This window comes from Xiphophorus couchianus, chromosome 8, assembly GCF_001444195.1.
Source record: "Xiphophorus couchianus chromosome 8, X_couchianus-1.0, whole genome shotgun sequence".
Lineage (NCBI taxonomy): Eukaryota > Metazoa > Chordata > Actinopteri > Cyprinodontiformes > Poeciliidae > Xiphophorus > Xiphophorus couchianus.
In genome coordinates this window covers 19,243,031-19,267,171 of record NC_040235.1, presented here as the reverse complement: position 1 = coordinate 19,267,171, position 24,141 = coordinate 19,243,031, and the positions used below count along the sequence as shown (strand labels likewise).

Here is a 24,141-nt window from a genome sequence, read left to right as displayed (position 1 = left end):
AGTTTTGCCTTATTCTTGTGGCTAAACTAAGAATAAGACTAAGCTTAATTATTCTAAAAGTCAAATGTTTCAATATGATGTTTGCACCTTTCCATTAAAAGGTGTGAGCAAACATAAGTAAGACAGCTTTGGTAAGGTGTTGCTTCCACGTATCAGTCAGCAAAAATAATCAGAAATTGTACTGCAGAAGATTATAGGCCGGAGTACCCTTGTTAGACAGTGAACTGATGTGTAATGTTTTTCTTCTTTCTTAGACATTTTTTGTGACCTTTACTCACAGTAATCAGACGTAACATGTACAGAAAGAAAGGAGAAGACATCTAACAAAAATCCTAATGTCCGGTTGGTTGTGTCAAGCTCAAGGAATTATGACAACAACAACACAAAACTAGCTTCAGGACAGAATCTTGACAAAATGTTTGATGTTAGAAAGAAAAAAGCAACAGCAAAACCACTGTTCCTGTATAGTGGATGAATATTAGGATCAAGGGTGTACAATCAGCAGTATTCTGCATTACTATGATGCAAAACATACTTTTTTCTGTGATGACTCTGCATCTTCTTTTTCCAAGTTTAAGGATTAACTCTCCTTCTCAGAATTTCATTTCAGTCCTCCATTGGTACTACTAGGCCTCAAACATTTTAACAACATAACACAGAAGCTTTATTTGTTTATTAGCGCAGCACCATTGTGTTTATTTTAAATGAGTATCATTCCATATTATTTAATAAAGAAAACAAGAACAATGCAGCCAATGAAAAACACTCCTGAGTCAGATTATTCTTATAGTAGGTCAAGATCTCAGTTTGACTTAGTTTCAAGGATCCAGCATGTCGAGGCGAGTAAAACTTCATCAGCACAGATATCATAGGGTAGACTGATATTAGATAATGTTATCATTCAGGCGTTTTACTAGAATTCTTATGCTGTCCTTATATAGGCTATTAGGCTATATGTTTACATATTTCCATGGTAACACAGGAAGTCAACATTCACACTGTTTGCATGTTTTGTAACCTAAGCTTTTCCTGTGTACACTGGTGTTGCACATTTTCGTTCATAAAATGAACAGCATAAAGATGCTTTATGACTTGACGACATTATTTTATTACAGTACTGCTATTTCTTTAACAAATAAAGGTTTGTGACATAGGTCATATGACTGGAACAAGGAAGGAGAAGTGGTAATGCTGAAAACAATCTTAGAAGGTTCATAGTCTTGTGATTTACTCTGCTGCTGGACTACCAAGAAAATGTGATAAAATTTGTTTTAATTTACATAAATACAATTTCACTGTATTAATTTGTAACAGTGAATATGTTTTGGTTATATTTCTCGTTTGAGACATGAACTTAAAGCAGCATGTTTATCTTTTTGTTTCCAATGTGTTTCATGGTTTCGATGAATGTCAGAAAGTCGATGTGAAATTAAAGAGAAAATAAACATGAATAAGAAGTGTGGACTACCTGCGCACTGTTACAGAAGACCATTTAACAATACAACACGGAGGATTTATTTATTTATTAACACAACACCATTAAATGAATTTTATAGCAGTATTATTCCACATATCTGATAAAGAGAGCAATGAAAATGCAGCCTATCAAAGACATAGCGGAGGCTGACAGGACAACCACAATTACACTTCCAGCTGCGATGACCAGACCTCCGAGCCCCGCTCCCACAATAATCTGAGCCAGCTGGACCATACAGGTGAGTGCTGCGCAGTCCATGCCGGTGCCTCGGGGGCTTTTATTGCCGCCTTGTAGCTTTGGTTGTTCCTGGAAGAACAGCAGGTAGTAATACTGATGATTAGTGGGAAGAATGAGTCCTGGCAAAATAGCAATATCTGACTTTGTCTGAAACAAGAAATGTGTGTGACAAAAAAAGATTGACCAGTGAGCAACTTTAGCCCTGGATATGATAAGGGCAACACCTCAAATAGCCCCATATTTTTAACTCTTTCTCAACTCAGCTTGCTTTTAGACTTCAATACCTTGCTCAAATAAGCAAAATTATTTGATGTCTTAACATACAATGATGCAGCTCTTCACTTTCAATTCGTGGAAGTGAAGAGCTGGCTTCAGCTTTGTGCAATTATCATTGGAGCACCACAATGAAAAAAACTGGGTCACATGATTTAAATATTAAAATATAATCCTAATGCCAAAGCCTTTGAGCCACTTTCACATATCTTTCAACTGGTATTAATCATTTACATTTATACCCATGGACCTGCCAAAAACAGGACTGATGGAGGCATAGCAGTATTATTCCACATATCTGATAAAGAGATATCAGATATATCTGATAACCCTAACCTTAATGAGAAACAATTAAAAATAAAACATTTTTACTGCAATAAAAAAATGATCATGCAGGAATTTTCATGGTACTAACCATGAAAATTGATACTATTAAATCAATGTTGTTTTTTCATTATTGCTATAATTATTCCCATCCTTATGCAAGCACACAACTCAAAACAAAATAAAAAACCACACCAAATGCAAATATTTAACATATGATTTGCAAAAACACTAAGTTTAAAAATCACAAAAAAAGAACAACCTGTTTTTAAACCCCAAAATTAATAAAACTACGACTCTGTATGAGAAATAGTTTTCATTCAAAGTGATTTTTAACCAAATGGAAAACAGATCTGTTTTCTTTGCTGCATTAACTATTTAGATGTTGTTGTTTTTTTAAATAAATATTAACATTGCTTAGTCTGTATATTATTCATAATTATGTGCTTACTTGTGTATTACAACAACCTCATAAATCTATAAAACATGATCCAGTTGAAATTCAAATGCACTCCAGCCTTCATTCATAAATATTTCTGGTAAATGGCTTGTTGTAAAAGTAATTTTAGATTTGTGTGGACTAGTGTAGCGAGATTGGTTCACAAGAATACAGCAACTGATCTGTGGTTGATTCTATTTTTTATGTCTCTGATCTAAACACAACGTACTGTATAAAAAAAAAGACTACAAACTGCTGTATTTGCTAAAGAAGTGGGATGTGCGGTATTGAGCAATTTAATTTAACTCAACTCAACTCAATTCAAGTGTATTTCATCAAGGACAGCACAGTAAGCCATGCTGCATGATGAAAACAAAGCAACCAGTGTTTCGTACGAAGGTTTTTAAGCACAGACTCATTTTCAAACCCAGTCGTTGATTGGATCTTTTTTTTTTAAAGACTGTCCATTTCTAATGCCACTTATAAACAGAACTGACAAGCTCACGATTGGTGGAAACTAAAAGGGGACAAACACAGACAGATTTACTGTGGACTTCCTGAATTACATGACATAATCTTGGATTTAAGCATAGAATATTTTGCCTTGTAATTAAAAGCATCCCGGCATGAGACGGCCACATACCTCCTCCTCACGCTGATATTCTGCAATTAAGTTGAATGGGATTGTGTAGAGTGTGCTGGACATGACGCCAAACACGCTGCAGAGGATGAGTGTGGCAATGACATCCGGGAAGAGGCAGATTAGGCTGGTTCCCATGCCGAACACAAAGTAGCCCATGAAGTATAATCCTTTGAAGCCGATGTATGGAAGCAGGAAGCGCTGCACGTCTGAAAAAAACACACAAACCAAATGTGTCACAAATGGCTACAAGTAATAAGAAAACAGCAAAGGTATGTGAGGTGTGTTGTTCCCAGGGAATTAGTGGATTATGTTATTACTACTTTCACTTTTATAGTCCACATAATGACATTTATGCAGGCACCTCACTCTATTTGCTGTAGAAATGCTACAAAACAACATATTTTTTATAGCTTCATTATATGGTCATTTGCCTTTAGATCAAGGACATTATCTCCCTCTGCTTTCGGAGTTGTTATTTTACACAAGGGTCTTTCCTTCCTCAGATCTACTTTTTGTTTCAAGTACATATGGCCCAGCTTGCCTCAGAGGTGATCGGTGCAGAGCCTGCTAATGAGAAGCAGCTACCAGGAAACTGTGATTGCCCGCTGCTATCTGATTCAGTGCGTGACCGCGTCTGACTCTCATGCGTCTGGACGTTAACAGATGGTGATTTCTATAATAATGGTGGAGAATGAGAAACAAACTTTGACACAGAGACACCTAGCACATCCACTTACACGAGTAGAGCGCAGAAGACACAGCATTAATACACAATCCCCAGCAGCCAACTTCTACACCTCTCTCATATGTGGCGTAGGCTGTAGAGTTGTGTTCCGCATAAGGATTTCCTTTGTAAACAATCTACAAAAAAGGGAAAGTAGAGTGGTGTGATCAGGAATAAGAGTGTTAAAAAGTCTTTTCAGGCAAGGAATGTTAACAATACACAGCTTTATTTAAAACGCCCAACTTCTGTAATAAATGCCAACAATCTACAATATATAATGTTAACTGATGACTGGAATTGGTTGAATTTTCAGCTTGATTGACTCGGACCAACACCAGATGGTCAGAAATTCAGATACAAAACCTTGTTCCGAACACTGAACAACATTCTTCTGTGTGAAAGTTGTTACTGGGAAGAGAAGAATCAATGAGCTATTTTTAATGTCACTGATGGGTTTAAAAAGGAACTTTTTAGGAACTAAAAAGGAATCCATGAGAACTTGAGAAGCTTTCTAGAAGGAAACCATATTTTCTTAGATTGAGTGAACAATAGAGAAAAAGATGTTCAGCAGGGAACGTGGAGGCTAAATATTATTGAATTAGAAATATTAGAATCATATTTGGAAATCTCATAATTAAAGAAAAAATCCACATTTTCAAGGGATTAGACACAGAAACTGATGTTTTAATAACGCAAGCTGTCCTGGTGTATTATATAAGTTCATCATTTTTTATTTTATTTTAATTTATTAATAAAACATTTTAACAACAGCAGAGCATAAATTTTTTACATCTTCTGTTGATGTGAAAATATTATGAAAATGATATTGCTGAAATATTTTTGCTGTTTTTATGTTTGTCAGAGAATGCAAACCAATCCTTTTGCCAACATCTGCCCCCTCACGGAAATACATATTAATGAGCTGAAACAGATCAAAATGTTTCAACGCTGTGTTCTTTTTCTCCTCATAAATTTGTTGCTCTCACTTTGTCACCTTGTCTTCATATGACTGATTATTTGCAGCTTATTTTTAAGTAACATAATGATTGCACAGTGGCAAAGTGTGAGGGCCATCAGCATATTAAGAGAAAGCTGTGAGGGGGAGTCTATATAAAAAAAAAAAGTTTATAATTTAATTTCAATACCATTTGTATAATTAAATAAATCCACCAATCAGATGTTATTATCCTTGAACAATGTATCACCAGTTACTCTAATATTCATATGCAAGCTGTGCAAGTAAATCAGTGTACCCGAAGGAAACAATCACTGTGGAAAACAAAACTGAGTGATCAAAGATGAAATATTTTAATGTACGTTTTGGTATTACTGCTAACAACACAACGTTATAGCTTATAAATCTTTTTCTTTTAGTGTTGGAAGTTTATCAGAATGAGTTATCCACACATCATTACATTTCTAAATGACTAGAAGTCCTAAGACATTGGGTGGTAAAATACTAACAACAGGACAAATAGACTACAAAACAGCCACAAGGCCAGTAAGATGAGCTGTGCTCAAACATGTAATTTGCCTTTTTTTCTGATTGCGTAACCATTATTTGGAGCTTTATTTGTCATTTTATGTGCTAAATCACACATACTGTTCAGCTGTGCACTTTGTGTTCACACCGGAAGAATGCTGAAAATACAGTGAAAAGACTAGTTTGGGAGAGAAGCTGTCAGTCTGAATATAATAGCCTGTCGCTGTGAAGTGTCTGGTAATCTCAGCTGTTGCAGGGAAAGGTTTGGAAAAGTACCAGGAGAAAAATGAGACAGATGTGGGCTGAGATCATTGACTCCATCACTCAACAATCAATCTTATCTAGAGACTGTTTGCTAAGTACGTTGCCATATGCACATTTCATCACGTCCTTCTTTCAGGCCAAAGGGGTTTAATGTTCCACATTTTCTCCATCATGTTTTTTTATGTTTTCATTTGCCTGTTTCATTTATGCTCTCACTCCCACCTCATCGCATATGGATACACGATGAAGGCCCCTGGCCTCATTCTTTAGTTTGATAGACTGAAACAGAATTTCATTAACATCTTAATTAGACTATAAAAGATCTCCATGAAAGGTTTTTACCAAGCTGATTCTCTGGCTGCGGGATTTGCCACGAGGTAACCCAGCAAAATGAATAAAAGCTCATTACAGAGAGAAATGTCTTGCTTTGGTTGTTTTGCAGGGTTCTAGATCAGACCATTGGTCAGCAGCCAGAGTGGTGCCCTTTGTGTTAAAGGAAGAGTTCAAGTTTTCTGAAGTGAGGTAATATCTGAAGGTTAAGTACTTAGTAGATATCTTTCCTCTCCGAGGAGCTAACTTGCTTGTCTGAAAGCAGTAAAGATTGAAGTAGGCTTGGAGGAACTGCAAATTAAAAACCATCACAGCGGACTGTAGGGCTTTATGAACATTTAAACTGCTCATGTTTGTAAGTGGTTATTTGCACAGGAAGTGGCAATAGCCAATAACCTGTCACCCGTTGTCTTCCTCTGTGAAACTCATACTGAGAACAGAACATATGTAAGGGATTTCCAGCAAACAACAGACAGAAAGATATTTGAGGGTAAAAATCAATTACAGTAATTGCACATTCAGTCAGACACAACATCCATTAGTAGATGGACTCCTGAAATGGAAGATGCTCTAGCAGACGGTTATGAAACCAAAGATTGGGATGTGCTGTGATGTGATGAGGACATAGAGGTGGCGACTCAGTGTCTTACATATTTTCTCCACTTCCTTCTAGATGTGGTGAAACTGTATGCTGTTATCCACCCGCAATCTTTTTGGTCTGGTGCTAGATGAACAAAATAGATCTATACTTTTTAAGTTGTTTTATTCTCACACAAGAGATTTTGGTTGCATAAAAATGATTACAAACTGAATCTCCCCAGTGCATGAATAATTTTTGATTTATCTGTGTATATCAAGTAAAGCAAGTGGTTCCTTTTGAATAAAAGGGATACTTTTGCCAGAATAAAATGCCTTATGACTGAAAAATAATTATATATTTTATACATTTTTTAAAAATAAAACGAGTCTGGATTGTGGATGGCTGCAACAATTGTCATTTCACCACAACTTTTTTCCCCTTTGCAACCATTATTTTATAAATATATATATATATATATATATAGAGTTTAGATTTTATTTCTCCAAAATTGCTATTATTAATCAAATTCCAGGAAGGAAAGCACAAATGCAAATCCAAACTAATCAATACCTGTCCCATGAAATCAGTAAAAAAGAGCATGTTGCAGAGAAAAGCCGCCCATCCCAGCAAGTGACTGATGCACAGGCAGCGGTAGTGGTTTGGCATGTGGATTATAGCTTTCATCAGGGACCTGAATGTCATCTTCTTCTGCTCCTGTGGAAGCAAAGATCCAAAATCAATTTGAACCTCTTCGAAGACTTGCAGTCAAATTCGACTAATTGTCGGTTTGGTAAGATTTCAAAGATTCGACAGCTAAGAAAGCATTCAGAGAGGAAAAAACTTTTTAGCAGAATCAAAGTCAAGTTACGATATACAAAGGATAGAGGGTGTCACATGTTGGGTCAGAAAGGTCAGATAGGAGTGTGCTGGTTCGCATCAAATACAGCTGTAAAAACAAGTTGAATATCAATAACATTAAAACTACTGACAGGAAAGATGGATATTGTAGATTTCTTCTTAAAATGTAATGTAAATTTGGGAGTTGTCTTCTTTATTTCAAATCAAAATAACGATCCAGTCAAGATATTCATGCTGACCTAACATACCACCAAGCAGAAGGTGATTCTGTAAAAATAACAGATACTTTTGATGTGAATAAATGACTGACTCATTCTGTGTGTCACATAAAAAATGTGTCATCATATACAGAATACTGAAGGTTTCAGATAAAGACAGTGAATGAGAGATTTGGAAAATGATAGTTTCCCAACTTTCATCTGCTCTTCATCTTTTAAAAATATAAATTAATAATAATTAGGTATAAAATCAGCTTTAAATGATGTAAACATGCTTTCAGGAATACAAAGTTGAAAGTGTTAGTCTGCTTTCTCAGTTTTAAATCACAGCTTGCAAATTGTGCCCAAACCTCTGAAGCTCATTCAATTTGAGTTCATGCTGGTATTAAACTAAAAAGCAGAAAAGACCAAACAGTGTGAATATAAAAAATAGAACTCATTCGTCATGACCTTAATGCATAAATGACTCATTTTAGATGATTCAGCAGTTTTCTTAGAATATCAAAGATAACTGGCCATGCCAACAACAACAACAACAACATAAAATCCAAACTCCAATGTATATTCAAACTGCTTTAAAAGTTGACTCATAATGATGGATTTAGCTGGAACCCACAGATCACGCACCTTGTTTGGCTGCTTGGAACTGGATGTCACTGCGTTAGCTTCTCCCAGAGCTGAGAAGGATCGCGGCCTTTCGCCCAAAGCTGAATAGGATCTTGGCCTGACGTCTGAAACAGATGTGGGGGCTGCGGTAGAGCTGGGCTCCTTACTGAGTGCTCCATAACCATTGCTGTGGGAGCCCAGTAAGTGGAGGGCACTGGGAGAGGAGCAGTCAGACACTGAGGGGTCCTTGCACAGAGATTGTTCTGGAATGCTAAACAGGTGCACGGTGAGGAAGAAGCCCCAGGTGAGTGCCGAGAAGAAGTAGATGACTTGGTACTCGGAGCCCAAAAGACGACCGAGAACAGAGTGACCCCAGTCCATCGCTCCCACCAGGTAGCCACAAGCTCCGCCCAGTCCTGAAAAACACAGAGGTAGAAATAAGAAAAGTTGATGATTCTGATGTGAGCCAGGGAAATGAGGCAACAAAATATTTCAAAGTGCTACAGCACTAATACAGACACAAGATGGATAGCCGGTTACACTCTTGTTAGTGAGGATAGACTCATATTGGTGGCATCAACCACAGATATGTCTTCTCCTCACTATGGCATAAAATTAATGCTGAGTGCCTCATCAGCTAGGAAGAAAAACATGATGCCTTTAATCATTGAGATAACATGTGAAATGTTATCTCAAGCATTTCACAAAAACAATTTCTTATTCTAAATCTTTTATGCCTGACTTTTGAATGTAGTTCATTGCTTTTATTGTGATATTTTATTAGAAGGTTAGCTTTATACTCCACATTGCTGCAGGCTAAGTTTTAAATGTTAACAGCCCTTTATAATTACTGTTATGTGAAAAGCGTTTGTTTCTGTCCATTTCTTGTGGTTGATAGTGAGCACCATCCCGAAGCCCAGTCTTTTTCTGTCAGCCCAAATGCAGTGTAGATCGGGAGCTAGCTGATCTGCAGGACCATATTTGTTAATCCTGCCCGGAACATATTTATTGTCTCGAAGGTCAGGCCATGTAGATCTATGTAAAGTGAAACTCTGAATGGCTCATTAAATCAGTTCGGATTCCTTTGATTGCTCTATCATTACCTGGATAATACAAACAAACAAGTGCTGACTTCCAGGAATACGTGTCGATTCACTTTTACAACACACACACCACTAATCAAAGGAATGCATCTTCATAATTTATTCTGTGCAGCCTTCACCTTAAGCTGTGTTAAAAAATAAATTCATATATTTTTTGTGAGCATTCCATCAAAAGCACGTTTGATTTTCTGAATCCCTGTTGGGATACCACGTTCGTTCATCCACAAATTTGTAAGCAACTGTCAGACTAGCAAACAAATCTGACTCATAACTCAGGTCTGCTTAGCAGGTTGCACTGCTGTTAGTAACCCTGGACTGAGAAGGATGCTTTGCAGTAGAAAAAGGCTTTAAATTCCTTACTTTGGAACCAGCTATAGTACCTAATCTACTTTTTTTAAAACAACTTCTGTATTTCCTGCAACTGCAAAGCAATTCAACTGTATAGTTTTTATGATTCAGGTCAAAAGCATTATAGTAGGTAAACCTTTTATGGATGCAAACTCGACTAAAAACCCACCTGTTTAGGATTGTATTTGAAACGTAATCAATTACAAATTTATTGATGGAACTTGACTTAATGTCGTGTTTTGATTGTTGATTCTATGTTGCTTTGTGTTTCTGTGTTTGATATGATGTAAAGCACTTTGAAATGCCTTGCTGCTGAAATGTGCTATACAAATCAAATTTGATTGATTGACAGTACCCAAAGTTGTGCCAGTAGGAGGTGACAAGGTCAAGGATAATAACATCAGAAATAAAATAAACACACACTCACACACAACCATATGTAAAGCAAATACCAGGGTATAGAATAGAAAAACTACAGCAGGAAACTTTTCCATTGCCAGACTTAATAATCTTGAATTTGAATTTAGACTTTAGAGATTCTGTATTTAGGGAGACAGATGGAAAAACACAAAAGTTGCACTGCTGTTGCAGTTGTTAGCTCAAAACAACATTAAGTGTATGAAAGTTTATTGTTTTTTTAAAAATCTATTTTTTTTTTATCTCACACACACTGTCCACTTTGGAAAATGTTTTTCAAAGTCTTTCCAATTATCTTTCTTGACTTCTGTTTGCTTCAGGGTATAAGCTTAGACAGATCAGAAGCAACTTCATTAATGTTATGATGAGAAACCTTCTAAGTTGTAAGTTCTTGGAGGGCAAATCAAACCAGCACAACTTGTTAATGTCTTTCTATGCAGAACCAAAAACAAAAAGGAAACAGGGTGGAATAAAGACTATTCAGATGATAATTTATAGATGGAAGAAATAATGTCAGATTTGACCCTATTTTAAAAATCCGTATATTTTTGGAAATTAATTAACAGCAGCAAAAGATAAACTGCACATCATGGTTTGTTACATGGATGTAGGTTCAAAATGAGGGGTGAATACTTTGTGTATGGCCGTTCCATAGGTTAACACTTGCTTCATAGTTGTGATTATTCTGGATCAGAAAACAAAGGCATTCTAGTTTCTGTCTGAATGCAGCTGCTGGAATGCAAATGAGACATGAAGTCAATAATCAGGCAGCAAATGAGACCCCTCAGGAATCTGAACGTTTATCCATTTTAGCTGTTTTACAGTTAACATTGATAACTAAATCAATCAATCAAATTTTATTTGTATAGCACATTTCAGCAGCAAGGCATTTCAAAGTGCTTTACATCATTACAAACACAAAAACACAATGCAAGATAGAATCAACAATCAAAACACAGCATTAAGTCAAGTTACATCAATAAATTTGTAATTGATTACTTTTCAAATATAATCCTAAACAGGTGGGTTTTTAGTCTAGATTTAAAGGAAGTCAGTGTTTCAGCTGTTTTACAGTTTTCTGGAAGTTTGTTCCAAATTTGTGGTGCATAGATGCTGAAAGCTGCTTCTCCCCTTTTGGTTCTGGTTCTGGGGATGCAGAGCAGAACCAGAACCAGAAGACCCGAGAGGTCTGGAGGGTTGATACAACAACAGCAGATCTTTAATGTATTGTGGTGCTAAGTCGTTCAGTGATTTGTAAACTAACAACAGTATTTTAAAGTCTATTCTTTGAGCTACAGGGAGCCAGTGTAGGAACTTTAAAACTGGTGTTATGGTCTCTATCTTCCTGGTTTTAGTGAGAATGCGTGCAGCAGCATTCTGGATCAGCTGCAGCTGTTTAATTGATTTGTTGGACAGACCTGTGAAGACGCTGTTGCAATAATCAATACGACTGAAGATGAACGCATGGATGAGTTTCTCTAGATCTGGCTGAGACATTAGTCCTTCCAGGAATATGTCTAAAGACTGCAGTGACTGAGCTCAAAATACACCTGTCATGTGATTTCTTAATGTCACATCAGTCCCTACTCTAACACTTTCATTATTAACTCTTCCCAATGTCTTTCCTGTAGAAACAAACCAAGAAAAGGTCTGAGACAGCAACCTTAACGAGCATTTCAGAACACAGCAGCTGACTTTTTATGATAACAAGAGTTAAACAGGAAGCTTCTATAACTTTATAATTAGCGGCTGAGCTCTGAAGTCAACACCTTTGTTGTTTCCTTAATGTATGCTGCCTTACTGAAGGAACATTTATGTAACGTTTACTTAAGTATAGAGGAAAACACTTCACACACCTGCACTACGCACAGAGTGAATTATGTAACAAATGTGTTCTGATTGGCTCTCTGATTCAAATGACTGCTTTTGAATACTTTGAAGTGCAGTCTTCTCCAGCCAGTACAAATGTAATGAGGCCATTTTTCAACATTTAAGAAAAAGGCAGCTTTAGTATTAACCACTTCAGGTTTAAGGCTTTAGTTTCTTCTGCTTGACTGGATGATTGATCTCCTCTCAACTTCATGATCTCTGTTTATGTTCTGGATCATTGACAGAAGTTTAGAGATTTTTCTTTTTTTCCTGTCAGCAGAAGCTGGGAGCTTTTTGTCCCTTGAAGTACCCCACAACAGAGAATATTGGGGCCCTTGATGATACTGGAAAAGTTAGAAAGAGCAGCATATAAGAGAGGAAATATTTCATAGAGCCAAGAAGAAATTCTATACGTATCAAAAAGCAATTACATGGAAGTGGAAAAGCAATAAAAAATGGTTGCAGCAAGACTGATTGAAAACGTGATCAAATGACTCACATATATCCGTAAAGAAGAAAAAAAAAACATCTAAAGGCAACTTCAGAAAAAAAGAATAGACATAATAACATTCTGAAGGAATTTCTTTTCGCAAGGAATCTTCAGTCAGGTAATATCCATTATATCTTTTTCCAATTCAAAGCTCCTCTCATATCCTGAGTGCTCTCTCAAAATATACAGTCTGAGAGACGAGGCTGTCATACGGGGATTCAGTCCTCTTTCGGGTCATTTAACACAACATAATTTATAATGCCACAGCAGTGAATGACAAAAGTGATCAAAACATTGAAACAATTGGTCTGTGGCTAGTACACTTTGTTCTGTGATCAATCCTCAAAAAATCAATGAATAAAATACAAAACACTGATATATACGGGTCAGCATCGGTAAGGATTTGGTCAATTATTTAATAGTGGGCCCAGAAGAACTCTAGAGAATACACCTACACTTTGCATAAACAGGATATATTTTTCAATAAAAACATTTGAAAATGAGATGTTAAAAACTGTCCTTTAGGACTTCTTTTTGCTACAGATCTCACAAAACATCTACCAATCCTGAAGCAGTAAAGTTTGGGGAAAATAACATTTCTGTCATTCTTAAACTTTTGTCCATGGCAGTACATGCTGCTGTTTGTCAGTAAAGGTCATAAGGCCACACCAGGCAATAAAATACAAATATTTCAAAGTAACACCAGCAATCAAGTCCCAAAATATCACAATTCCACTAAAGAGATAGTGTTTTTATTAGCTGTTCCATTTGAGGGATTTGTTAGACTCATTTAACTCAGGAAACATTTTTTTCCAGTTTGTTTTCAATGTTGAGCTTAAATGAAAATACTGGTATTGTGTCAGAACATGTTAATAAGATCTACTGTATTGCTGTGCACATCTTTTTGATATCATACTTAGTCATATAATCAGAGAAGAAGCCTACTGTATGTTTCTTGGGCCTTGATGTGACCCACTTCAGTTGACTAAGCTCCCACTCATGTTTAATTAGATGCACCTGTTTCCAATTACAGTCCCTTCCTCTGTGTGTATTTAGCTAATGTGTTCTACTCAGGTTCCTTTTTCCTCTGATGTTTTTCAGTTATATTCAATGGTTGTCATTATATTTTTAAGAGTGGGTATATTACTTCGTAGGTAACTAACCTTCTGTGACCAGTAATAGTGACTGAACTGGGTAAAAACGAACGCTATCAGGCAGCGTTACTTCAGCTTTGCAGTAATTTCCACATTTCTTTAAGTTTGTTTTACACTGTACCCTAATATATCAGTGATCAATCAATTTGCCAAATTAGTATACCATCACATTCATGCATTTGTACCTGCTTAACTTCTGTGATGTGATGGGTATTTGTCGACACCCAAACTGTCTGCTTTGATTGCTGTTGTTGCTAGGACTCCATCTACAAATTTTATTAAAAAATGGCTGCCTACTCCAGCACAGCAGCACCACCCTAATAAAAGCAAGGATGGGATAAGAAGAAAAACAACAAAAAAACAAACAAAACAGAGAAGCTCACAATTATTGCCCTTTCTTCCTAAAGCCTCACATTCCAGCAGTGGCACGGTGGGGTCTCGAGAGTCATGTGCCTGGCCTGTGTTTCTCTCAGCCCAGACCCATGACTGCAGCACATGATGAGCTCAGGGCCGGATTACTGCCTGACTCGCATGCTCAACGCCAGCCGGTGCTTGCTGGCAGCTGATTGCTCCGCTGATGCTCGCCCTAAACACATCATCTCACCCCATAGCTACCCCTCTAGAATTTGCTTGATCTTGTTTTACTCTTACGCAGGGTTTTGGAGGTGTCACTCAGGAAGTATTTTTGATGTTGTGGTGCTTCACAGATTTATGTGAAATGGCAAAATGTGTTCTGTCTCTAGGACGTATTTTGAGGATGAATCACGCCGTATAATCCCTGATGCATATTTGTCTTATTTCAACCAAAGTGATTTGCTGTTCAGTAAACTGAACTCAAATGTGACTGAGTTTGGATCAGAATATATCTTACTGTTTTTTATAACATGGTGGTAACATGAGGATTCTTTTATTATTGAGTTCAAACTAAACACAGGACAAACTGCAAGAGAAAACCTAAAGTGTTGTGGCTGGGGTGGAGTTCCCCTTCCAGCAGCACAACCAACTTTAATATACATCCAGAGCTACATTGACAGAATGGTCTAGTCAAAGCCTAGACCTAAATCCACCAACAAATTTGTGGCAAGACTGGTGTTTTCTTTTCAATCTCACTGAGCTTGAACTATTTTGCAATGATGAATGGAAGGAAATTTCTTAGTCTCTTAGATATGCAAAACTGGCAACTGTACCAGTGGTGAAAGGTTATTATCAAATTTCTGTGTGGAAAAATATCTTTTCCAAACAGTACTCTTCAGATTTATATAATTTTTTCCCCAGTTTCTTCTCACCTCATAATTCCAAAAATTTTCTTTTATCCCATGATGTAAAATCCTTTGAACTCACATTTAACTTTGGATTTGTAGCATTTTGAAAATGAAGAAAGACTCAAGGACATTCACACCTTTGCAAGTGAATGTCATAAAAATAATCTATAGTACTTTTTTTCTCGTCTTCTGGACTGCTAATTTCAAAGCCCATTGGGGTTTCTACACTTTACCAAATCATCACTACAATATTTACCACATTTAAAGCAGAGGTTATGAGTTTAATTTCAGCTGGAAAAGTTCCCCTAAACTTGCTGCACAGTGTAATGAAATGAGGTTAAAAATTAAATGTCGCTGGCCCCCATCCTACAGTCAGAAATTGAAGAATATATCTCGGAGTAATTTTCTTAAAATTTGAGTTTATACTTTAAAGGTCTAAAATTGCCAAATCACAGACGTATTTCCCCGAATAAAAATGTAAAACCTCATTTTCCCTTTAAATGTGTATCCAAGTAGCCTAAAGTGAAAGTGGAAGCATCCAGGATACGAAAGGGGTGGATGCAACTGCAGCTCAAGTTGCCTCAGATTCTGCATACTTAATGGGACTGCAAGTCTTTAGAGAAAAAGCAAGACATCTGGAAATAAAATAAACACATCTGCAGGAAATTCACTTCTACCTGCCTCCCTGTTGCCTCATGTCGTTCACCATGTTTCAGAGAACCTTTGCAGCGAGTGTGTGGCTGTGTTTACCTGAGACGATGGGTACTTTTCTCTACCTGACAGCAGAAAGCAGGAAACTATTCATTCAAGCCCATCATGCTCAAGACCTGAGAGAAATGTGCAGATAGAGATTCACAAAGAATCCAACCAAAATATGTGTCTGTGTGACTGTGTGGAGGACACACTACATAGAGCTTCAAAAGGCTTTCTATAACAGCCATGAACATCTTGTCTACAACAAGAAGTCATGGCTCGTTTTCACAAAGTATGCAAACAAAAAGAAGACTTTAAGTCTCACTGTGTCATTTCAGCAATGCATTCTGCTGATTTCTTACTATAGGTATTTAGTAACAATCACTTGAGTTCAGAAAACTGTGAAAAACTGGCTCATCGATCTCTTGGTTAAGCTTGATGTATTTTAGAATAGAATAGAAATATCCTGTATTGCCCTTAAGGTTGGAAAATTCAGATGTAATAGGAGAGTCAAAGTATAATGGATGTTTGTTGATGTTTATTAGAAGTCTAAATGTAGATGTGCTTCTATCTGTCCACATGCTTCTCAGAAACAACATAGAAAAACACAAAACAAAGTGAATCTGCACCTAAAACACTCTTAAAGGCAGAGACGGTCTGAGAAAGGAGTAAGCAGAATCAGATTTATGGACACTGAATAGATGCTCCATTGTCAAGATTTAAAATATGAGCGACACCCATGATCTTCCCCACTTTATTTAAACAAAAAGTTCAGATCATTTAATTTCCCACCAGTCAGAGTAGCAACAACCTCTTGGATCAACCTTGAAGAAATTTTGATAACATTTAATGGGCAGAAAGAGTGGTGATATTGTCATTTAGCAAAAACTGTAATTTATCAAATCCCCGTTTAATGACTTTTGCCATTTGTTGCTGCCCACGAAATCAGCTAAAAAGCTCAGCCACAGCTTGACATTCCATTTCTGTGTTTACATTTTAGCTCCATTTGTTAAACAAAATTGTCATTAGTCACTGCTGCTCTGCCCATTCACAGCAGAAATCAAAAGCACATTCTCCTGAATCACTGCCACGAATGCTCACACAGCCCAAATAGCCTCCAGAGTTGCATGAGTAATTCAGGAGGCTAAGATAACCCAAGAACATCTCACAGAACAAACTAGAACAAGCAAATGTTACAAAATACTTCCTCAGAAACAGAATAGATCAAGTTAAAATTTCCATAGGAAGCTGTGAGGGACACACTAAGACAAGAAACTGCGTGTGTGCAGATGTGAGATACCTGTGAACAGAGCATGGTAGTGCAGACCTCTCTCCTTGTCTGAATGTGAGCACACATCAAACAGGTAGGCCTTGATAGGGCCGTCAATAAAATCAGCAGCGAAGTCAAACAGCACGACCCCAAACATCACCACGACGATGGACCAGATGCTCTTCAATGACCTGTCACTGATCAGCGCTGCAAGAAACAAGAAAACAGCTCATCATCATTCACACAAACATTTGCACAACCAAACTACAAATGAAGTCTACAAAAAATTCAAGTGCAATCACATAAATGACATTTAAGCAGAGAAATTAAACTGCAGAGAATTTCTATTCAGTCCCAGTCGTTCCTCCAATACATGATTTGTTGATCTTGCTGCCCTGATCCCTCATTTGAAGACGTGTCTAAGGGTAAAAATTGAGGTTGCCCTTAGATTGATAGTCACGTAAATAGATTGGTGAAATTCTTTAACCATCACCTTAAAGATCTGTCTAAAGTTAAGCCTTTTATTTCCACTTGTGAATTGGAAACTGTCATTCATCCGTTTACAACCTTCCGCTTGGATTACTGAGCTCTCTGTTACTAGGCTTTGACCTTGGCACTTTGGCACGCCTTCAAATGGTACAAACAGCTGAAGCCCAATTTCTAACTGGAATTAAACATTTAGAAAATATGAGCGCATTAGGGTTACTCCGGTGCTGGCTTCATTGCATTGGCTATCAATTCAACTTAGAGTCTATTTTAAAATTCTTTTTCTGGTTTTTAAATCTCTAAGTGCCTGTATATTTGCTATGCAAGTAAGGTATGGTACGATAAATATTGCTTAAATAATTAATCAGTTACTAACGAATTTTTAAAGCCAAAGTAACAACTTCAATCATTTGACAGTTTTTGGGCTATGCAAGCATCAGTGATTATTGTCATGTAATCTTTACTTTTCTTGAACACCAATTGGGTTCTAATCAATACTATTAGTCAGCAGCATCAGAGCCAGCGACTCTAATAGACTGGACAAAATCATCAGGAAAGCTGGCTCTGTACTGGGACTAAGGCTGGAGTCCCTGGAAACTGTGGTGGAGAGGAGGACACAGAAGAAGGTTCTGTCTATTAGGGACAATATCAGCACCCTCTCCACCACATAGTGGACAGACAGCGGAGCACCTTCTCACATAGGCTGCTTCAGCTCCGTTGTCGTAGGGACAGATACAGGAAATCCTTCCTGCCACATGCCATCTCACTGTACAATAAAAGCTAAATCACTGTTCTGCACTAATCAGTCCAATTTTGCACAACTGCTTTCTTATATTAACAGCATTTTATATTTTATTTTTTATTTTATCTACAACTACTACTCAGTGGTAGTTGTTATTGTGTCTCTATGCTGTAACTGCAAAGTAATTTCCCTGCTGGGATGAATAAAGTACTTCTATTCTATTCTATTCTATTCTATTCCTTTAAACTCCCAATATCAGTGTTTAAAACAAGGACATAATTGCAACACAAACAGCACCAGTGACCATAAAACACACAATATTTGCAAATTATCATGTAACAAAGAACAACAAAGACTCTCTTAAGTTATTTTTGGCTTGTCTGCAACTCCACTGTAACTCCTGCTGCATTTGGTAAACTGCTTTAGTCATAGTTAAGATGAGTAAGGACCGCCTGCGGTGAGAAATTTTAGTATGGTTTCAAAGTTCCTCCCACAGAGCTGCCAAGTTTCATCTTCTCTGCTTATGATGAAGAAAACGCCTCAATTCTTCCTATTTATGTAAATTTGATGCATATTGTCTTCAAAGACACCTGCTGATTGAAAATACTAGTCAAAATGCCACAACTCCAAGCAGGAAGCACTTTTATTCTTGCATATTCTGCTGTGAAGATAAATGGAAAAATAAAAGCTTAAAACCAAAGGAAAAAATAATGCAAGAAAGTGGAGCAACGTGCGTTTACTTAGCAGTGGCTAAGTTATTGGGCCTATTCTCTTGTCACACTTTTATTTGTGTTTACTTCATGCTAGATAAAAATGCAACAACTTATCTCATGTTCACTCCTACATCTCAGTTACCTGTGGTTTCATATTATTGTTGCATTTCCCTTGAAATATTACAAATTAATCACTCTTTGGTTTGGAAGCAATATCACAGCTCTGCAAAAATTAACATTTCAACAAATAAATAAATGAATGATGCTCATGGCTTAGTAACCTAACTTTAAAAATAAACTTGTATTACATTACACATATTTTAAACTTTTAAAACGTTTGTATGGAACCATTTATGATAATTTAAATAAAAAAATAATCATTGCAGACAAGATCATTCTGTCTCTAAGGATTATGAGAATAAATGATTTTTAAACAATCGTTTGAGAATTTTTTAAAACATTTATTCTGTTTTTGAAAACACAAAAACAAACAAACAAAAAAAGAATAATATTCTTAATGCGTCTTTGGCATTTGGATGAGATTAGAATTGGACAAGCATAACATTTCATTTTGGGAAGAACTCAAAAAAAAAATGTGGACTGAATTATTCTGCACTCTTTAAAAGAACACTGCTTCTAAATCTTGTCTCTGATTCTTGAGGACAAATGCATTTGAACAGAATAACAGAAGACCCAGGAAAAGAGAAACTGGCACACAGTGGTGAGAGTGAATGTAGGGTTACAGCTGACCAGAGCTCAGTGTTAACCCTCTGGAATCAGAAATGTTTTAAATAGCATCATCGTTGCTTCACAAATTCATTTATTTATTTATTTCGAGACTGTGTCTTTTTAGGGCAGCAACCGAATAAGGTCTGTCACCATGGGAACTGCTACATGGAAAAAGGGACGTAAACTGGTTTAGAGAGGAATGTTCAGTGAGGAGACATTAATGTTTCACCGAGACGTAGTTAACAATCTCTAACTTTCCTAATTCAATAAAAGCTTTAAGAGATAAAGTGATTTGCTTGTCTTTGCTTTTCCTGCTTATTAACTTTTTCATCTCCTTGTAGCTTCTTTCTAAGGTTTGGTCAGAGCCCTTCAATAAAGAGATGTTCAAAAAAAAAAAAGAGAGAAAATCTGGGATTTCGAGATTGCTTTGAGTGTTTACAACACAAGGAGAAAAAAAATACTGCGACTGAAGCTTGGACCTGCGTATTAAAGCAATTGAACACTAAAGAGTGTCTGAAAGGCAACAATTACAGCCTACGTTTCAGAAAAAAAAGTGAATCTGAGTTTCTTCTTCTTTTAATCAAACAAGAACTAGGAGAAAAACGTCAACAAGGTTTAGACCTGTGATAATTAAACTGAAATCTGTCAGGTATTTTTGTTCTACATAAAAATCAACAAAGTCTGTTAAGACCTGAAAAGAAGTGCACTGCGACAGAAATGACAAACCATATTTTTTCTTTGTTCTAATCAAAGTGGGAAAGAAATGCTGGCAATTATGAAGGCATTTTCTATCACTGAGAGAAACACGCAGATTTAATGAGCTTACCCAAACAACATAAGAAAAAGGTCATTCAAGGACAGAGAAAAAAACTGAAGACTTTTATCAAATAGAAAGGAAAAAAACTCAAACCTCTTTCCAAGAATATATTACTTGTTCTATTACAACAAGCATTTTTCATATATATTCTTTTGTATCTGTGTATAATTAAAAAAAAAAAGGTCCTGGAGATATTTTTTAAAAGATATATCCGGCTTTTAAAATGTATTTCTCAATGGGTGAGGGTCATTTTACCCAGAGATGTTAAACATCTGTGGCTTCGTTAGTTTCATGCTACACAATATTAAGGAAAACAATTTAGGATTAAAATCAATTGAGACGTGAGAATTTTATGTATTTCTACATTTAAGCAATAAATAAAAATAAATTGACACCTTCTGTAGACAGGCATGAACGAGTTTGTTTATGGATATGAAAGGAAAACAGGAAGGGAGGAAATGCAGATGCATGCGTATAACACTAGAGCAGAAATAGGTAGAAGGGCAAATTGACTCGGAGTCCTTTTAAACCACTGAAGTGATTTCTCTCTGGTGCTGGGACAATGTTTGAGCTATACAGTTCAGCCCTCTCTGATCTTGTGGTAGCAATAAAACCGAGCTGTCACACGGAAAAATAAGTGACATTCTCAGTAAAACAGTTTCTGTAGACAGCCTTTCGAGAAAATACAATTTATCCTCCTTTTCTATAAAATTAAGGTCACCAGTTATGTGTGGCGATCTTCTCGTGATCCTGCCTGGAGCCTTGCTGATTCCCAGAAAACCTTTTTGGTTTTACCCCTTCACATTAAATGATATTTTCTCATCATACATCAGTTCCAGGGGACACCAGCTGAGCTCCTATAGCTACAGTCTCAATTTTAAAACAGGAGTGTCTTGGGGTCTTTTGCTCAAATATTTAAGTTTAGGTCAGCAAAGTGTTTTTTCTCAAAAGGTCAATAGTTAGAAGAAAGAGTCTGGATAATAAAAAAAGAGATAATTGACATGTGTGCAAAAATATTATCAACTGTGAAAGTAAAGATTGATGTTCCCAGTGAAGAAAAGTAAGAAAAAGTAAAATCTTCACAGGTAGCCACGCGTTACATTAGTTCTGCTTTATTCCACTTTTTTTAAAATAATGTATCAGTTTCTGTGCAAATGAATATCATCAAATTTTCTATGAAATTAAATAACCATCTGCAAGGCAATAAAGAAAGTTTTCTCAGGTGTTTCAACACCATATGATCATCTATGTTTTCTTTTTCTTTTGACACTGCAAAGTCAGACTTTCCAAGTTTCCATTAAGAAATACTTCAAGATGCCTGTTAGTGTTATTAAGCAACACTTGGTATTTGTTGGTTGCACAAATGAAATGTAAAAGTTGCAGATAATAATAACTCATTAATACTTCTTACAGTTCGAGTCAGATTAAACTAATGACAGTGATAAGCTTCTAATTGTTCCAGTAGCACTTTAACATTTAAAACTGAGAGAAATGCATTGTTACTGGCTTTGATTAACAGGTAACATTAAAGAAAAGGGCAAATTCCAAATGACTCAATCGTCGGGTGATATTATTAAAAGCTCCATCTTAACTCTGGAAAAGAATTCAAATGTACCAGACATCACAATCTCTCACCTGAAACGAAAGCATCTCCATTGAGGAACATGCTTATCCCTATCAGCATCATGATGCCAAGGACCAGGATGTAAGGCCTCCGCCGCCCCCAAGGGGAGCGACAGTAGTCGCTGGCCGAGCCGATAACAGGTTGCAGTAGGAAACCTAGGATGGGGCTGATCAACCACACGAGACTGTACAGACTGCGAGGAAGGCCCACGCTCAGCAGCACCGGAGTCACAAAGGCTGCCTCAACAGCGTAGCAAAACTCCCGACCAAACATCACGAGGCTGTGCAGGATAAGGCGACCTCGAGAGCGTCTGGGGGGCTCCACAATCCCAAACACGGTGCTCTCTCCGCTGGTCATGTAGTCCTCTTTGGAGTCAGGGTAGTCTGTGGTGTACTGCTGCAAAGATGTGGTGACGTGTTTGCCCGGTTCCGGGAGCTTGCAGGGTTGGGGCCTTACAGGCTGGTCCTCTGATAACATGGTCATTGTTGAGAGTAGTTGCACAAATGTAGGAACACAAGTGAAGAAGACAAAGAAGAATCGTTGTTAAAAGTGATCAAAGAAACGACAAAAGTACAGGTCCTTGCTCTGGTGCTTAGCTAATCCTCCTCTCTATTGCATAGCTGAGCAATAAGTCCAAGATCCAGTTAGCATGACTTAACAAGTGGAAGGCTGTTCTGTTAACTGAGGGCAGAAAAGCAGGACCCAGGGAAGAAGGAAGAGAGAAGAGAGTGTTCTTGAGACATTAAGCTCCCCCCTCCCCACTTCTGTTTTAGTAGTAGTAAATACATCAGTCATGTGAGTGTGTGTATCATCATGTGCAGCAAGTGTACGGCCTTAATTTGGCTGGAAAGTCAAAAAAACACCAATCTGTTATGGACAAACTTCAATTGGGACTTTTCTTATCTTGGCTTTTGATTTTAGTAGGCAGGACTAAACATGAAGACAAAAACAACAAAAGTCCCTGAAAAAAAATTATAGGATTGGAGATACTTGACATGGAGCTTGGAACAAAGCATCAGTGTGCAAGGCCAAAGTGCCTCACCCTTTTATTATTGCACACTGCCTGTTAGATGGCCAGCGCACATTAAATTTATTCCACCAATCTGCATGTGTTATGTCTTTCTGGTTATAAATACTGAAAATGAAGTAAAGTAGCAATCAGTAGTTTAATAATCAAGTTATTGAATGTTTTCATCCTGTTACATTAACCTGCCTTGGGGTGTAAATAAAAAAATAGCCTTTGGCTAATTCAGATGACAGACTGTAAGACTCATGTTTAATAATTTGCACAGTCCTTCAGCTAAAGACCCATAGAAAACCCATACAGTTTTAGTAATGACAGAAAGCGAGTTTTAAAATAGACAGTCTTCATGTTTAGCTTATCATGTCTATTAAAATGGCAATAGCTCAACTTATTAACCAGCTAACACCACTTTGTTAGCTTGTGCTAACAAAGTGGTGCAGAACAAAAAAAGGGCATAATATTCAACACAGTACAAGTTGATATTCATATTTTTATATTTTGTCTCAGTCTATATATTAAAATAAATCAATGAGTGCTGATGCAATGTGTCGATGAACAAGACTTTCATTAGATCCCAGTGTACTTTAAAAAATAAAGAGGTCATTTGCTACCACTTGTGTAAAAACAGTAGAAATGAGGTCTTAATCCTTTTAGTGGCTAAAAACTATTGATTGGCTTTATCTGATGAAACTTTTATTATTATTAGGGTAATTTTACTTTCAGTTGATGCAATATTTTCTTTAGTTTGATATAATTGTCGCATTTCTCTTACTGGAGTTAGTTTAATAAAAAATACTTTCAATAACTTGTTAAATTTCAGGAGATAAATATCAAAATAAGCTTGTTCAACCCCAGATTGCCTCTGTAAATAAATATAAAGTTTCGTTATAGCCTGGTCACAGTTTTTTTTATTTTCTACCTCCCTTGTCTTATTACCAAACATC

General features: G+C 36.8%; 1 protein-coding gene across 1 annotated transcript; it reads right to left on the bottom strand.

Annotated features, from left to right (window-relative positions):
- Positions 1-1,491: 1,491 nt before the first annotated feature.
- On the bottom strand, positions 1,492-22,885 carry slc45a2 (solute carrier family 45 member 2). The gene is made up of 7 exons (XM_028026503.1): positions 22,185-22,885; positions 17,093-17,269; positions 8,478-8,872; positions 7,345-7,488; positions 4,131-4,254; positions 3,394-3,599; positions 1,492-1,783 (listed from the first exon to the last, which is right to left on the bottom strand). The coding sequence occupies exons 1-7, from the start codon at positions 22,654-22,656 to the stop codon at positions 1,562-1,564; spliced, it is 1,740 nt and encodes a 579-aa protein (XP_027882304.1). The 5' UTR covers positions 22,657-22,885; the 3' UTR covers positions 1,492-1,561.
- Positions 22,886-24,141: the final 1,256 nt, after the last annotated feature.

Excerpts from the sequence above, each read along its gene's own strand:
- slc45a2 (XM_028026503.1), bottom strand. The coding sequence starts at position 22,656 with ATGACCATGTTATCAGAGGACCAGCCTGTAAGGCCCCAACCCTGCAAG. Across the intron at positions 17,270-22,184 it reads TGGAGATGCTTTCGTTTCAG|CGCTGATCAGTGACAGGTCA; the intron begins GTGAGAGATTGT and ends TGTTTCTTGCAG. Across the intron at positions 4,255-7,344 it reads TTACTGATTTCATGGGACAG|ATTGTTTACAAAGGAAATCC; the intron begins GTATTGATTAGT and ends CCTTTTTTGTAG.